The sequence below is a fragment of the Sylvia atricapilla genome, chromosome 3 (assembly GCF_009819655.1).
Source record: "Sylvia atricapilla isolate bSylAtr1 chromosome 3, bSylAtr1.pri, whole genome shotgun sequence".
NCBI classification, from domain to species: domain Eukaryota; kingdom Metazoa; phylum Chordata; class Aves; order Passeriformes; family Sylviidae; genus Sylvia; species Sylvia atricapilla.
Genome location: NC_089142.1, coordinates 3,030,671 through 3,046,944, shown reverse-complemented (window position 1 = coordinate 3,046,944; position 16,274 = coordinate 3,030,671). Strand labels below are relative to the sequence as shown.

General features: G+C 46.5%; 1 protein-coding gene across 2 annotated transcripts in view; it reads right to left on the bottom strand.

The window, feature by feature from the left end:
* Nucleotides 1–16,274, bottom strand: part of BLK (BLK proto-oncogene, Src family tyrosine kinase) — a 45,786-nt gene that overhangs the window by 19,143 nt on the left and 10,369 nt on the right. For both annotated transcript variants that reach the window (XM_066314621.1, XM_066314622.1), the window contains exons 2-4: nucleotides 8,846–8,927; nucleotides 6,480–6,528; nucleotides 557–650 (exon numbers count right to left, since the gene is read on the bottom strand). In XM_066314621.1, the coding sequence (XP_066170718.1) occupies nucleotides 557–650; nucleotides 6,480–6,528; nucleotides 8,846–8,926 (224 nt within the window). In that variant the 5' untranslated portion in view covers nucleotide 8,927. The remainder of the gene's footprint in view (nucleotides 1–556; nucleotides 651–6,479; nucleotides 6,529–8,845; nucleotides 8,928–16,274) is intronic.

The following is a 16,274-nucleotide window of genomic DNA, read 5'->3' as shown; positions in this document are numbered from 1 at the left end:
CCTTGTCCCACAGGTTTCAACCCACAGTGGAGGCCACTTCACAGAGCAGTCAAGGATTGAGCAGCCCTACAGGGTCTGGGAGCCCCAAACCCACCTCTGCCCTGTTGTGGACTAGGCCTCTTCTGCTGTGAGTTTGAGAAGAAGTTGAAATGAAACCTCACAAGTATCTGGCTCAGTCCTGTCCTTTCCTCTGACTACACCCAACCCACATCCTTTGCAGAAGCAGAATCAGCACAAACACAGGACAGGAGCTGGGTTGTTGTTTTTTTTTTCTGTTGTTGTTATTTATGCTACTTCTGCACCCACCAGGCACTGACAGCAAAGAGGGTCCCAGTAGCACCCGGGCAGGGACAATACCCAGCCCCAGAGTCATCTGTGACCCATGGAAGTGTCACCATGCAGAGAGAAGAGGGTACCCACAGCCAGGCCATGGAGCAAAGCCAAGGCCCAGGCTTAGCTCTGGTCAGCTGCAAAGAGGTGGCTGACCCCAAGGTCTCCCCTTTCCCACCCTCCCTGTGCTCATCTTTGAACTTCCTCCTGGCAGAACGTCACTTACTTGGAGAGGACCTGGAGTTTCTCCCCCTTGACCAGCTCCAGGTCACGGTCACTTGAGGCAGGAAAATCGTACAGTGCAACCACAAACAAGTGATCTGGAAGAAGAATTAACTCCTTTGAGTCCAGGTTGTTCCTTGAGTGGCTCCATGCACACCTGGGTGTATGGTGGGGCATTTCAGCCACTAAAACACTCTGTCACCCTCCCACCCCCAAATCCAATCTTTCCACCAACCCCACTTTCCTGCTCACCACAACCTCTGCTCAGGGATTCACTCTGATTCAACAAAGCATTTCCTGTGTATGTATTTTTAAACCACTGCAGAACCAAACCCCCCCCATCCACAAAACCCAGAGTGTCAACAAGAAAAAGGGGTTTGTGTGGAATTAGAAGGGTCATAAATAACCTGTCAGAGCTCAGCCTGAGCTTTACAAAGTGGTAAATGAAAACTGCAACGTTTCCCAGGGTGGCTGTGGAATTGGACTTGAAATGATGTGGACTTTTGATTGAAAAAAGTATAAAGTCATTGCAGTTTCTGTTACTTGAGGCTGTTTCTGGGATTTAGCTCTCCCTGGGCTCATAGTCTGTGGCCTGTGCCATGGGCTCATCCCTGATCTTGTCATCTCTCCTGCCTGAACACTTTTCCTTGCAGATCATAGAATGAATCACAGAATGGTTTGGGTTGGAAGGAACTTAAGAGTTCATCCAGTTCCACCCCCTGCCATGGGCAGGTACACCTTCCACCATCCCAGGTTGCTCCAAGCCCTGTCCAACCTGGCCTTGGACACTTCCAGGGATCCAGGGGCAGCCACAGCTTCTCTGGCCAACCTGTGCCAGGGCCTCCCCACCCTCACAGGGAACAATTTCTTCCTCACATTTAACCCAAACCTGCACTGTGCCACTTTAAAACTGCTGCCTCTTGTCCTGTCACTCTCTACCCATATAAAAAGTTCCTCCCTCTCCTTTTTTTGAGCCTTGTCCATGTGCCACAATGCCCTGACACAGCCAGAGCTGGTCCCTGTGGGCTGGAGCTGAATCTCTTGGTTTGCAAACCCTGGGGGTGCTGGGGCTGCTCTCGGGGAAGTGCTGCAACCATTCCCCTGTGCTCTGCACGCTCGGAGCTGCTGAAGCAGAAAAGAGCAGCTATTCTGGGGCAAATCAAAATTTATAAAAAGAATCAGCACATGCACAGGATCACAAAAATCAAACCTAAATACCGTGGTGAAAAAGAAAGGGAAAGGAGAAGGAAGGAACAGAGAAGGAGAAGATTGAGAATAAGGAGAAAAAGAAAAACAGTATAAAATTTAAAATAAAATTCAAAGGGAAAAGGGAAAAAAAGGAAAAGGAAAAGGAAAAGGAAAAGGAAAAGGAAAAGGAAAAGGAAAAGGAAAAGAAAAAGGAAAAGAAAAAGAAAAAGAAAAAGAAAAAGAAAAAGAAAAAGAAAAAGAATGGGAACTGTGCAACAGCAAGACTTCTGCTTCTGCTCAGCCTAATTAATGCACTGAGACCGATGGACAGCCTATTATTAGCATTTTTCAAAACAGCCTGTCAAGCCACTGTCTTTGGGTGACCTTTTCAAATAATGCCACCAGCAAGAGAGCCAGACTGGCCCTTTGTCACAGCGAGATAACCGTGTCTCTGGGGCAGCTTGGGGTCCGTGTCTGTGCAGGGCTGGCTGCTGCTCCGATGGCAATTTGTTAGGGGGGAGAAAGGGTCAGCGTGGGAGGAAAGGCGGTTTTGGAAAGCGGAGCCCTGAGCAGCTCCCTTCAGGCTTTTGAGAAGGAAATCGGAGATCCATGAGAGGTTCCAGCAGAGCCTCTCTCCCAGGATGGGAAAAGGATGATCAGTCACAAGGGAGAATGCTTTGAAGTCTGAAAATAGCTGGCACGGTTGGGGGCTTCCCCTTGAGGCAGCTCGAATTAGCAACGCACCCAAACTCTGTCTGCCTCCTTGAGAAAGTTGTTATCACACATCTGCTCTGAGATGAAAGGGTTTGGGGCATGTTTTCCTCCTGTGAGGTGTTCACAACCAGCCTGCAATCCACACATACACACACACCCTCCTGGTCCTTTTTACAGGGAAATAATGCAGTGATCACACTCGTGCTTGGAAAAATAGGAGCAAATGTGTAAATATCTCCAAGCCCAGAGTGGCTGTGTACTCCAGAAAATGGAGTTTTGATCTTGAAGCAACTGACGTAAGTAAAAAGAAATGAAATTTAAAAAAGAGGGAATGCAGCAAGGACAAAAAGGCTTTGTATGCTGAAAAAAATACTTTATCACCTCTTATCCCAAAATAGGGGCTGAGAACACTGCACACTGAAATGAGCCAGAAGAAAAGCTCTCTCTGCCCGAGCCAGCAGGAATTGCCATCTCATGATGAAAGGGGCTCTTCCTGTCCCTGGGTCCACAAGAAACACTCGGAGAACCCTGCCTTGGCCAGTTTGATCCACTCAGGCCACGAGAGGCTTGCTGGGGCTGTGAGGAGCTCTGCAGATAAAGCTGCCAGCCCCAGGACTTTGATTGGGAGCCAAACACATCCTGGCTCAGAGCTGCTGTCAGGAAAGCCTGATACCAGCAGGGTTTGCAGAGGCTGGGTGCCAGTCTGGTGGCTCAACAGGAATCATTCCACCAGTCCTCCTGGAGCTGGCTTGTCCTGTGTGGAAGGTCTTTGCAACCACCTCCCGGCCACAAAGCCAGGCTCAGACTGTGCCAGCGTGTCCCAGAGGATCATCCATTGGTTTAGAGCCCTTTTAGGATGGTCATGGTGTGAGTGACAACTTGCAGGACACGTTGACCACCTGGGTGCACTGAGGTACTGCTGTTGGAAATGAGGTCAGCTTTCTGTTTCAGCCTGGCATGAGCTGGTTGAAACCATTGAACCCTAAACTTGGAAAAAACCTCTAAGGTCAGCAAGTCCACCCATTAACCCAGCCAAGGCAACCCCTAAACCACGTCCCCAAGTGCCACATTCCCATGGCTTTTAAATCCCTCCAGGGGTGGTGATTCCACAGCCTGGGCAGCCTGATCTGAAGATTGGTAATACTTCTTGTGATTTTTTTTTCCCTTTAATATCCAATTTAACCCTCCCCTGGTGCAACTTAAAGCCATCTCTTCTTGTCCTTTCACTTTTTACCAAGGAGAAGAGCCCAACCCTGACTACAGTCTGTTTTCAGGGAGTTGTTCAGAGCCAGAAAGTTCCCCCTGAGCCTCCTTTCTCCAGGCTGAGCCCCTTTCCCAGCTCCCTCAGCCTCTTCCCCTCAGATGTGCTGCAGATCAAGGTAAATATTTTTGATGAGAAGTTTGAATTTCTCACTGAAAACTCAGCCTTTTCAGTAGAAACAACCCTTCTTTTTCCCACTTCAGCTCAAACTCACGTTTCTGACAGCATTCCTTTCAATCTCAAAACCACTTTCAAGCAACAACAATAAAAACAACCAAGAATTTCAGCATTAACTTTGAGATGCCACGAAGGACCTCAAGTTCCAGAGTGTGCCAAGCTTCCACACCATGAAACTCAGTCCTGTTCATAGTTTGGTCAGCAAGAAGCAAGCAGAGAGGTGGAAGAAGTTGTGGTTGCTCCCCAGAAGAAATTACCTTGCCGAGAGTTCAACTCTTTAAAATGCCTGAGGACAAGGACCCAAAACACCAGCTCTTTCCATCAGTGGATTAAAATCCAGCTGTGAGCAGCTGGCAGGGCAAAGTCAGGGGTTATTTCATCTGGTTTTTATGCCTTATCCATCCAAGGCAAGCAAACAGCAGCTCTGCCATGGGACTCTTGGGTTTGGGACCCACCATGGGCCAGAACTTTGCAGTGCCAGGGGCTTTGGGGGTTCAAAATTAAAATTTTGACTCCACAGAGACTTAAAACCAGCCTTAAAAAGCTTTGTGACTTCTCAGGGAATGGTGATGAAATGAATGGGAGACTCACAACATGGAAGAACCACCTCAAGTGAAAAAAGGATTGGTGTTGCCACATGTACCACAGTGAATCCAGAGTTCTGCACCCTTTGCCTGCCCTTGTGCTACTTCCACGAGGATAAATAATGTCAGGAGGAATTAGGTTATTGTTATAAATAAATAAATAATTGATTTCTGAGACAGGGATGTGAAAGCTGAGAAGCGTAAGGCAATTTCAACAACTTGAGATGAAGAAAAAAAATGAGGAAAAACCCATTCAAAATGCAAGGAGAGGAAAAAAAAACCCAAACCAAACAAAACAAATACCCACAAAAATTAAAAACAAGGAAAAGAAAGGGTTGATTTAACATTACATGCCACACTTCCAAAGTCAATAATTTTCCCTTATTGAATTTAAAGTCCTCCCACAGGATTTAATTTATCTCACTGAATTTAATTTTTTAAAAAAATATGTATGTGATTGCCTAGATTTTGTGCTTTCTCTTTTGACTCACTTGAATTCCTGTCACTTAGGAGAAGATCTCTGCTATCTCAAATATCTTGCATGGTTCTTATCATCCGGTTTTGCCACACAGGGCACAGTCAGATGTACCATCATTTCAGGAAATTCAAACACTGGCAGAGAAAAAATAGGAAGTCTTCCAGACTGTCAGTGTGAATATTCCTCCAGAACTGGAACTGAATCTAATGAGAAAAATTAATTTTGAGAGTTGAAAATGGCTAATATCATACTTAATCCATTTTTTAGCATCTTTTCACTTCTGCCTTTGGGCATGAAGGAGAAGTAAAATCTGCCTCCCTGATCACAATTTCTGCTGTGACTCTGACCAGAGTGGAAAAAACCCTGTGATAAAAATCCTGTGATAAAAAACCCCTGTGATAAAAACTCTGTGATAAAAATCCTGTGAAAAAACTGTCAATCCCTGCTCAGCTGGGGAGGTGAGAGAGAACAGCCACTTGGAAATGTGCCATGAAAACAATTCTGCAAAAGAAAATGTAGTTTCTGGAAAAAATGGTATTTCCATGAAAATGAAACACCCAAACTCCCATGGTTGAGGACCTTCACCTCCCACAAATTTGAACATCTCCACAACAAAAGCCAAATCTGAATAATATTTTGATGTTAGAGGCATTCCTGTGCTTGGCCCACTGTAGGGACCCTCCATCACCACCCATAAGAAGACCTAACACCGTCATTCCACCCATCCCATTTATTCACCACCTCCCTTTCCTCTTCCCTCACACCATTCCCCTAATCCTACCCTTTCACCCATGTGAAGAACTTCCACGTCTTGCTAACTGCCCTTTTCCAAGCTTCTTCTATTTTTCCCCCCCTCTTCTAATTATCTCTCTCTGCGTCCTTAATCTGCACAACTTCTTTGGCAGAAATGCACGTGGGCTGCTGTGGGAGGCTGGGCAGAGGGAGCTGAGGGCTCCCTGCTCAACGACAATAATCTCCAAACACCATCTGTGACCCGCAGATAATTGCAGAGGTGGATGCAGCCAACCGCCCGTCTCCAGGCAGGGGCTCTGTGTATCTTTATTTTGTGCTCTTTCCTTTCTTCTCCTTCTCTTTGTAGCCTCTCTGGGCTCTCTGATGCTTGCTATTTCCTCTGAAATTTTCAGCTGGCTGGATGAAGCAGCCGTGACTTTCCAGGCTGCAGGCAGGGCAGAGAAATCTCACAGAGCTCCAGTCTCAGATCTCCCTTTGCTCCACCAGCCACGGAATCACAGGGTTGGAAGGGACCTCAAAGATCACCTGGTTCCAAAGGAGAGGGAGTGCTTTTCCCTCTCAGTTCTTTGAAGAGCAGGGGGAAATTGGCAGCTGCAAAGATTTGGTGATCTAAACTGAGTTTTCTGAGCCACGCTGACAAACTCCCTGCCTGGCACGGCAGCAAATACAGGAACCACATGGCTCTGATGTGATGGCTCGTCCCCAAACCCTGACATTTGGGGACCATCACCCTGCAAAACCCCACGGGGAGGCAAAGAAAACAGACCCTTACCTTGTGTGGAGGCTTGGTTTAGACGAGGGCTGTTGATGACTTGTCTCCCCTGTGATAGAAATAGAAAGGAAAAAAAAAAGGAGATATTTATTGCTTTGCTGTGTTTCAGGAAGAACTGATTTCAGCTTCACAGACGAGTGGGAGTCTGGTCCAGAGACAACTGCAGACACTCAGCAGCTCCTGTGCCTGGCTCCACACGTTGTGATGGCTTTAGCACATTTAGCCATGAGGTGTTCATAGCTGTCTTCACAGAAAGCTGGAATAACCCTTGGCTTTCCTCTGAGTTAAAGCAGAAATCTGCTGCCCACTCATTTGGAGCCTGCTCTATCCAAGCCCTGTTCACTGATGCCAGATTTTGGATCAGTGAGGGATGAGATGTGAATGGTCCAGTTGAGAAATGGCAGCTGCAGAATTGTTTGAAGCAGAAAACCAGAGATATTGTCTGCCATAATTGTCCCAAGGATCATGGGTGTACGATAGCCTTTGCTCAAGATTACATTCAAGAAATAGAAGCAGTGACTGTAACAGCAAATCGATCAGACAACTGTAGAAAACAAAGACTATTCAATGGTCCTTGTGGATATCCACTCAGGATATTCCATGATTCAATGGTTCTGTGATTCCTGAGATTGGAAGGGGCCCACAAGGACCATTGATCCAGCTCCAGGCCCTGCACAGAGACCCCAACAATCCCACCCGGCACCTCAGAGCGTTGTCCAAACACTCCTGGGGCTCTGGCAGCCTTGGGGCTGTGCCCATTCCCTGAGGAGCCCGTTCAGTGCCCCACCACCGTCTGGGGGAGGAACCTTTTCCCAATATCCAGACTAAGTCTCCTCTGACACAGCCCCAGCCCTTCCCTCGGGTCCTGGCACTGGTCACAGGGAGCAGAGATTGCAGCTGCCCCTCCACTGTCCCTCTGGAGGAAATTGTAGACTGTGAAATTAAATAGCAGCAAGTTACTGAAGCTCATCTGGGCACAATTTTAAAATGTTGACTTTGTCCCTGGTTTGGCCCTGCTGCTGGAACTGGCAAATTGTCCATAGATCATTTCAAAAGAGCTGAGATGGAACCACCTTGTTTTGGGGGATAACAGCTTGAAACTGGCCTTCCCCCACCTTACAGTGCCTATGGTGGGTGTTTGACCACACCAAGTATTTTTATACACGTGCAAAAGTGGTGAAATACAGAGACAGAACTAAAAACACCTCGTGTTTTCTGCCTGCACCACCCTTTGACCCCAAATTAGCAGCAGTGTGGCGTGGGAGAGCTGCTCATCCGCTGCCATTTCTTATTTAAGTGGAAGAAATTTGGATTTCCCCTGACAAGTGAGAGCTGAGTGCCTGTGGCAAAAAAATAAAGAATGGCAGAAGATGGTCAGTGATACTGTATTTATACTGATAGTGGCTCCTCTCCAGTGAGCTGGAGAGAATGAAATTTAGGAAAAGTAACATCTTCTTGGTCAATCTGACATCTGCTGTCATGAAAACTGGACTGAATAGCCACGGGAAAACTCAGAAATGAAAGTAAAGGAGTGAAAAACATCTCCAGCTGTCATAAAAAGCAATGATTGGCAATTCTTCCCCTTTCCCAGGGCTCAAGATGGTTTTCACATGAGAGTTGCACCTCGAGTTTTCTCTTGTGCTGGCTGCAGTGCTGGCAGGGGCAAGGAAAGACAAAACGACTTCATGTCCTTTGGACAGCAACAGAGGTGAACTGACTTACAAAGTTTAAACAAGAAGTTTGTAATTTGAGGTCTCCTAAATCCTTCGCCAGTTCCTTCCTGCTCTGTGTCCATGCCAGCAGAGGCTGAGGGAATGCAAGGGGAGCAGCAGATGCCCAGCATTTCTGATTCTCAGCTCACCCCACAAAGACTGGCTGCAGACCCTCTTTACTGAACCCGCTGAGGACTCACAGTGGTGAAGTTTCCATTGTGGTTTGCAACTTTGAATCTTAGCCTGAATCTGACCCATCTTGCAAGTCAGCAACATCAGCCTGGGTTTCAAAGTGCTGATGAGGAGATATTTCAAAGTACCAATACACAGTATTTTAGGGGCTTTAAATATACAGAGGTTCCTCAGAGCCCTTCCCATCCCTGTCCAAAAGGGATCAGCTGGGAGGACCAGGTTGCCCAGAGAAGCTGTGGCTGCCCCTGGATCCCTGGAAGTGTCCAAGGCCAGGTTGGATGGTGCTTGGAGCAGCCTGGGATATTGGAAGGTGTCGCTGCCCATGGCAGGGGGTGGAACTGGATGGAATTTCAGGTCCATTCCAACCCAAATAATCCTGTGGTTCCAAATATTGCCTGCATCACTCCAGATACCAAGTGAGCTGTGAGGGGATCCCAAAAGGACACAAACCTGCAAGCTTACCTTGGGTGGGGCAGGAGGAGGTTTGCCCTTGGCATGTTTCTCATTGGGCATCAGCTGATTTTTGCTGCCAAACAACCCCATCCTGGAAGGAAGAGCAGAAATGGTTTTTCATGAGACTGCTCCCGGGGAAAGGTGTAGGCACTGAGGGACAAAACAGTCTTTGCCCTCATGAAGAACAAGCTGGAGAAGATCAGAATGCAGGACGATGGGACAGTGAAGAGAGGAGCCAAAACCCATCCTGTCCACAGTCCTCCCGCTACCTTGGACCTTGTGAGCCACATGGTTTCTGTTCTCACACGACTCTGGTGTTTCACACTTTGCAAATGAGCTTCAGACAGACACTATAAGTCACCATAAGAAAAAAACCAAAAACAAGAGGCTCCAGTGACTGCTTTGGATATATCCCCTCTCCAACTCAGAGATCCCCACCTGATACTGAAATTGCTCCAGAGCTGGGTGATGCTGGAGGAATGAAGATGGATTTATCAATAGCCCTGTGCTGAGCTGTTCAGCTGCACCAGGGCTTCAGGAAGGTCACACAGCCCCTGGCCCAAGAAGGAGTCACCCCAGGCTGCTCAGAGCTTTCTGCAGCTCGTGTCCCTCCCACGCAGCAGGAGCAGCGTGCAGACGTGGCCGTGCATGGAGCCAGTCTGTCACGTTTCAGCAGCACAGGCTCACACTTGGTTTGTCCAGGAAGCCACAGGACCTCTTGGGCCCTTTGGAATACTGTAAGAAGCTTAAGGAATGTGCATCCATCCTGCCTGTAAAGTGTGAGCTAAGGGCTTGTCTCACCCATCTGCAATACTCTGGTAATTTTGATGTGCTCTGAGTCCTCACAAGGTGTGGTTCTACCAGAAATCATGGATTAGGTTTCCCCATACCCCATGGGTATCTCAGAGCTCCTGGACACCTCAAGGATCACTAGACACAAATGAATCAAACCCTTTCCATGGATCATCATCTGGTCTGCATTAAGGTTTCCAAACTTGGTCTTGAAGACTGTTTGACTTTCATCCTAGAAATGTAATTTCAGCTCGGGTCAGGAATTCGAGGATAATGATGGGTCTGGGTAGCCAAAATGGCCAAACTCTGCTTGGAGCCTCAAAAATGAAGGAGCAGAGGAAGTCAGCATTGCTGAAGTGCAACATCCTGTGGCAAAGTCTGCCCCACCTCTGCTTTGAACCAAAGGATTTGGAAGGTGTGGGCTACATGCCCAAAAACCCCCAAAATTCAAACCCTGAATACTCATAGCTGTGCAGAGACACGTTGACTCCTATTCTTGCCAAAACACCTCAAGGTCTGCAGTGATCATGGAGGATCATGGACCTCAGGTCCAGGGACATCCCCCAAATGTCAGTCTGGCACTGTGTCTTGGTAGTCAGACTCCAACCAGTGTGCTCAGAAAAGCTCCCAGCAAGTCAGACTCACAGGGAAAAATATTCCAGTAAAAGCAGCTCTTTTTTTTTTTTTTTTTTTTTTGCTTTCTAGCATGGATCTAATATTTCAAAATCTGGGACTCTGAAATGAGGTTTCTAATGGAGCTGTCACAGTATTTCAAGGTGGTTTTTTTTTAATGTCCTCTCCCTTCTGCTTTATTTTTATTATCACTGATAAGGTGTGCAAAATAGAAGGAAATGGTGAAATATTTCAGGATAACCTGATACACGCTTTCCCCCCATCCAAAACTTTTTCATCTCTGAGATTTCCTTTGACCTGGGGTTACAGATGGCCCATCCATCTGCCCCCAGTCCTCAGCTCTGCTCCAGGCACTGACAGCATGGTTGGGAGGGGAATTTCACCTATTAAATCAAACAGAGCAGTTCCTGCAGCAATTTCATTTTCATTTGGCAGCCTCCAGGTTGCACCCAGAGCTTGCTCTACTTAGCAGATCTGGTGGTGCAATGGAAAATTATTTATTAGGGGAATTTTCCTGCTCTTCCACCCACAAGTTTGTGCCAGGATTTTCAGATTCTGGATTGTGGGGTTTTGCCATGAAAGTGGCTGGAATTTTCTTTTCATGCAGGGAGCAGCAAGGTATCATTTTAAGTAAAGGCTGGATGACGGATAAGTTTTAGCCATCACTCATTACTAACTGTGAAAGACAGAAAATCCACCTACATGTTTGATGGTGATTTGTTGTCCTTGTTATGGTCTCACTGGAAAATCTTGGGATCTTTGATATACTCTGCTCCCAAATGAGAAATAATTCAGGTAACTGCCACATTTTCGGCAGATTTATGGAATGTGAGACGCAGCACGAGTCAGCAATTTGTTTTGACTGCCAGTCATGTCACAAGGATCATCTTATGAGAGGATTGACAGACCATCTACGGGACTATGGATGATTCTTTTTGGGGTTTTCAGTTGCTGTAAATGCGTGATGGCAACGAAGATATTTGGGCCATCAAATATATCCTCCCACACATATCCTTCCTCCCTCTCCCCTTCCGCTCTGTGTGGGGCAATGTAATTCATCCAGTCATAAGAATGCCAGGTGCTCACATAATTACTGGAATAAATAGTAAATAATGAATAAATTTATTATTATTATTTAAATTATTATTATAATAATTTTGTAATAATAAAATTATTATTATTATTAGTTGCTCTTCTTGCTGTTCTTGATTATGCTATTATTAATATTATTATTATTATTGTTATTATTATTATTATTATTATTATTATTATTATTATTTTGCAATGATTTTGGGGCCTGCAAAAGCATATAAAATGCTGCTGGAGATTGGACCCACTGGAGCAACTGATTTTCCAAGATGGAAGGCAGCTTCTGGATGGGTCTTCACCCTGGCGGGGACGTCCAGCCCAAAGATGGGGAACACTCACTTTGGGGTGCGTGAGTGAAAGCTCTTAGTTCTGGTCAAATACAGAGATAAATCCTAAAGCAGCTCCACAGGTGCTTTGCAATTGTGGATTCTGCAGGGCCAAAGACTGAAAATCATTTCTAGCTGAATTTGCTAACACTGTAATGCTTTAGTCATAGGCTGTTGACCAAATCTGAGACTACGTGGAGTGACACACACTTGAATTTCTTTGAGCAGTTTAGAAAGCGAGGCAGTCTCCTGACTCAACAGGAGAAACTATGACCTGGTGACACTATACCCATTGCAATCGATGATGGAGCTGGTATTTAGATATTCATTTGCAACATTTATCGTATAAGCTATAAATCTAATCATAGTCATCCACATCATCACTGAGCCCTACTTCTCCCTCTGGGCCAAGAATCTTGATGATGGCACTGGGCGAAAAGGCCTGGAGGAGCATCAACCTCAGCAAGTCCCACCAGGGCCTTGGGGCCATCCCCGTGCTCCTCTGGCAGGGTTTGAGAGGAGTGGGGACCACGACTTGACCTGTGCGCCCCATGGGGACACTGCAGCCCCTTCTGCACCCTGCTGAGACTGGAGCCACCTCTCTGCAGCCTTGCCCAGGCTCGGCTTTGTCCCCACGCACGTGTCGGAGACACAGCCGTGCAAAAGCAGCTCCGAGAGGGGAACAGCACAACCCACCTCGAGCCAAGCCTCCCACAAAGGTCACTCGCTCCCACCCACGCACAGAAGGGGTTAGAACAGCTCTGGGGATTCACAGATTCACAAAATCCACCAGTTCCACTCTCCCAGTTGCCTCCGACGCCTTTGGCAGCCAATGCCACCATCCTTCGGGTCAGCAGGTGTTTTACAAAACCCAAAATAATCCTGCAGACAAATGTTGTTGGATACAGAGAGCTGCTGGTGAGCTCCCAGTCCACAGCTGGTGGTCCCTTAAATTGTTAGGTTATTTTATTTTCCAAAATAAAGGCGTCTGGGTTGAGGGTACGTCATGCCAACATGTTTCACTTCTGATTAATGCTTTTAAAAATTGTCTTCATGAGAAAAATGCAGATGAGAAAAGCCACTCAGAGTAGTTCTCCCACTCTGTTTTTATTTTTTTTTTCCAGCGGAAAGACGCACTGGGGAGAGCGCAGTAACTCAGAAACTCATGGAAATTTCCTTTTGTGAATTTATAGTTTTTCACATCTAAAAATGTTGGGTTTATTTGATAACTAAGAGGGGAAACATTTTTCCTCACATCTCCAAATTAATAAAACAAGTTATTTTTAAAGCGACCAAAAAACACAGCAGAACAAGCAGTACAAAAGAGTTTTAAGGTAACACAATTTTTTTCTATATTCCTCTTCATCAGGGAATGGACTGATAGGACAAGGAGTAATGGGTTTAAACTGAAAGAAGGAACTTAGATCTGTTATACAGAAGAAATTCTTCCCTGTGGGGGTGGTGAGGCCCTGACACAGGTTGCCCAGAGAAGCTGTGGCTACCCCTGGATCCCTGGAAGTGTCCAAGGCCAGGCTGGATGGGGCTTGGATCAACCTGGGATAGTGGAAGGTGTCCCTGCCCATGGCAGGGGGTGGAATGAGATGAACTTTAAGGTCCCTTTCAACCCAAACCATTCTGAGATTTTATGATTCTATATACATTGAAAAAATTAGCAAAAAAAAGCTTTAGAAACAAAATGTTGGAGTTCTTGGGGGGGGGGGGGGGGCGGGTCCTGTGCAGGTCCAGGAGTTGGACTCGATGATCTTTATGGGCCCCTTACAGCTCAGGATATTCTACAGTTTTATGAGTCCAGCTTAGCTGCTGCTAGTCATGAGTAAAAAACACTTGATGCAGAGATATTACTGGAAAAGCCAAGCTGAAGAAATCAACAGACACTAGGACAATGAGCTCTGTGGTGCAGCCAGCCCTGAATTTGTGGGACAGATGTGCAGGTCACTGGACCACCGGATATATGGGCAGAACCTCTAAAACAGGCTGGTGCCCATGTTGGGGAATGATAGAAGGCAATTTTAGCAGCCTTCACAGGGGTAGTTGAAGTGGTATTTTGGCTACAGAGAGGTGGATGCAGGTTAAAGTGTTTCTGCAGGAATGAGTCAAAAGGAGCTCTTCCAAAGATCATAGAACCATAGAATATCCTGAGTTGGGAGGAACCCACATGGATCATCGATCCAGCCCCTGGCCCTACCCAAGATATCCCAACAATCCCACCCTGTGCAGCCCTGAGAGTGTTGTCCAAACACCCCTGGAGCTCTGGCAGCCTTGGGGCCGTGCCTGTTCCCTGGGGACTCTGTTCAGTGCCTGACAGCCTCTGGGGGAAGAACCTTTCCCTGATATCCAGCCTAAACCTTGCTGGACTCAGTTTCACTCCATTGCCTCGGTTGTGTCATTTCAAAGCTTTGCCAATCTCATTTTCACAATGAGCAGCCCTGCACCACCTAGTGCTGTTAGCTGCTTTCCTCTCCCAGGGCCAAAGAGAACTAAAGCCATTTCTGATGAGAATCCATCACTTTCTGCAGAAGGGATGTGGAGGACAGTGACAGACAGCCTTGGGATTGCATGGGCGGGTACAGGAAAGAAAACAAGACCAAATCGAGCAGAAAAGCACAAGTCTTGGCTCACCATTTGCCTCAACACCATGAAGCTGCCATGGAAAAACAGGTCAATACCCAAGTAAGCCAATCGAGTTTCACTCTGAGGGCAGATCCAAAAAAAACCCCTTAAGCCTACTGAAATGACAAAATGAGACCCCTTTCCATCCAGATTCTGTGGTGGGTGCAACGAAGTGTTTTAACAGTTCCCCAAGATCAGATGTTTTAATTAATTTTAAAACTCAAGAATGTCTCCTTTTTTAAGAACACATTTTTGAAAGGAAATGGGTTCAAAAGACCTAAAAAATTACTTTGAAAATGCAGATCTAGCCTATTATGAAGGGTTTTAAATGCTGAATTTCTCTTTGCAAGTCCTCCCCTGTCCTGAAAGAATTGCTGAAATCAATTCACTTCAGATGCAATAATTTAAGTATTCCAGATTTGCATTTTTGCATCAGCGAGGAGCGAAAAAGATCAGTAAAAATTTTTCCTCCAGTTCTCAGCACATCACAGATGCATTGAATTCTCTTTTCCCTCAATAAAACAGCTCTTCAGAACATTTCCTGACCTGGCACCGTTAGATTGCTTTGTAAGACACAAAATTGAAGAAGTATTGAAGATCTTGGTGGATCAGCTCCTTAAATAAGATGGAAGATTTGCTACTGAAGCAGTTTTTGCTGTGACCGGTTTCTACCTCTGCTGAGTTTCTGTTAAGTCCTTTTTAGCTCATATTTTGAAACAATTTGTGGCTTCGTTGCTAAGAGGAGGTAAGAAGACAACTCCAAACCAACGTGTTGTGCTATAAAGAGCCCTGAAACCATGAACAAGGTCTTTCTCAGGGGCAGAGGGTGGAGGCTACAGCCATCCCCTGTGACATGGTGGCCAAAGTCTGGCTGCCCCATCCCTGGAAGTGTTGAAGGCCAGGATGGATGAGTCTTGGAACAATCTGGGAGAGTGGAAGGGGTCCCTGCCCATGGCGTTAAGGTCCCTTACAATCAAAACCATTCCATGATTCTGTGATTCCAGCACTGCAGGAAGCCCCTGTGAAGATCTGGAGACCCCAGAGCAAGAAGCATCGTGGTTCTTGCTGGGGAGTGAAGCAGATGTTGGGTTTCCATGTTGCATCCTCACTGGAGAACTGGGAATATCCTACTGGCAGTGTTCAGACCCCATTCCAGTCCTGATCCTTGATGGATACCAGGTTGTATTTACTCAGTGAGGACTCTGTCAAACACTCTGGTCCATGCCAAAGGTCCTTGAAAGGAAGGTGGAGAACCCCCAGGAGCAGCCAGGCTCTCCTGCCGAGGTGAAGTGATGATGTTGGGGCTGAGCCATCATAAAACCTCTCATACCCCAAGAACCCTAAAGCAGCTGTAGCTGCCTTTTTCTCTCAACCCCATCCTCCTCCTTCCCCATTCCAGTGCATCCCTCCTCCCTGGCTTGGACTCTGTCCAGGTCTCAGTCTCAAGCACAGCCACTGTGGCCAAATTGTCTTGGAAATATCTGTTCCCTGGCAGCCCAGGGCAGATGGACAGCAAATCCAGGAGCTTTGTGGCCCTGTGATTTATCCCTAAGTGAGGGGTACACATTTCAGGAAAGAGACTGAAGCCCACTGGCTTATTTTAGGGTCTCCTGCTACAATCTAAGCCAGCTTTCCATTTCTATTGCAATTTATATCTGTCCTAAATCCTCCATTTTTCTTAGGTCATGATGTGCAGGTGAACCTGGCCCAAGCAAGTGAACCAAGAAGAAAATCCATCTGTTCCAGGCGCTTCACAAGAGCTGGGACAATCTATGGGAGAAGGCTGTGGGAGGCTAGGGGAGACTTCCAGGACCTTGAGTTTAAGCAGACGCAGAAAGTTTTTTGACAGGGAATTAAAAAAAATAAAGAGAAGAAGATAATAAAGCTTCTTGCTCGTTCCAGAAGAAGAAAACAGCCTCCTGTTGCCAGAGTTGTCATTCCCTAATCAAAACATCTGTCTGGAGGAA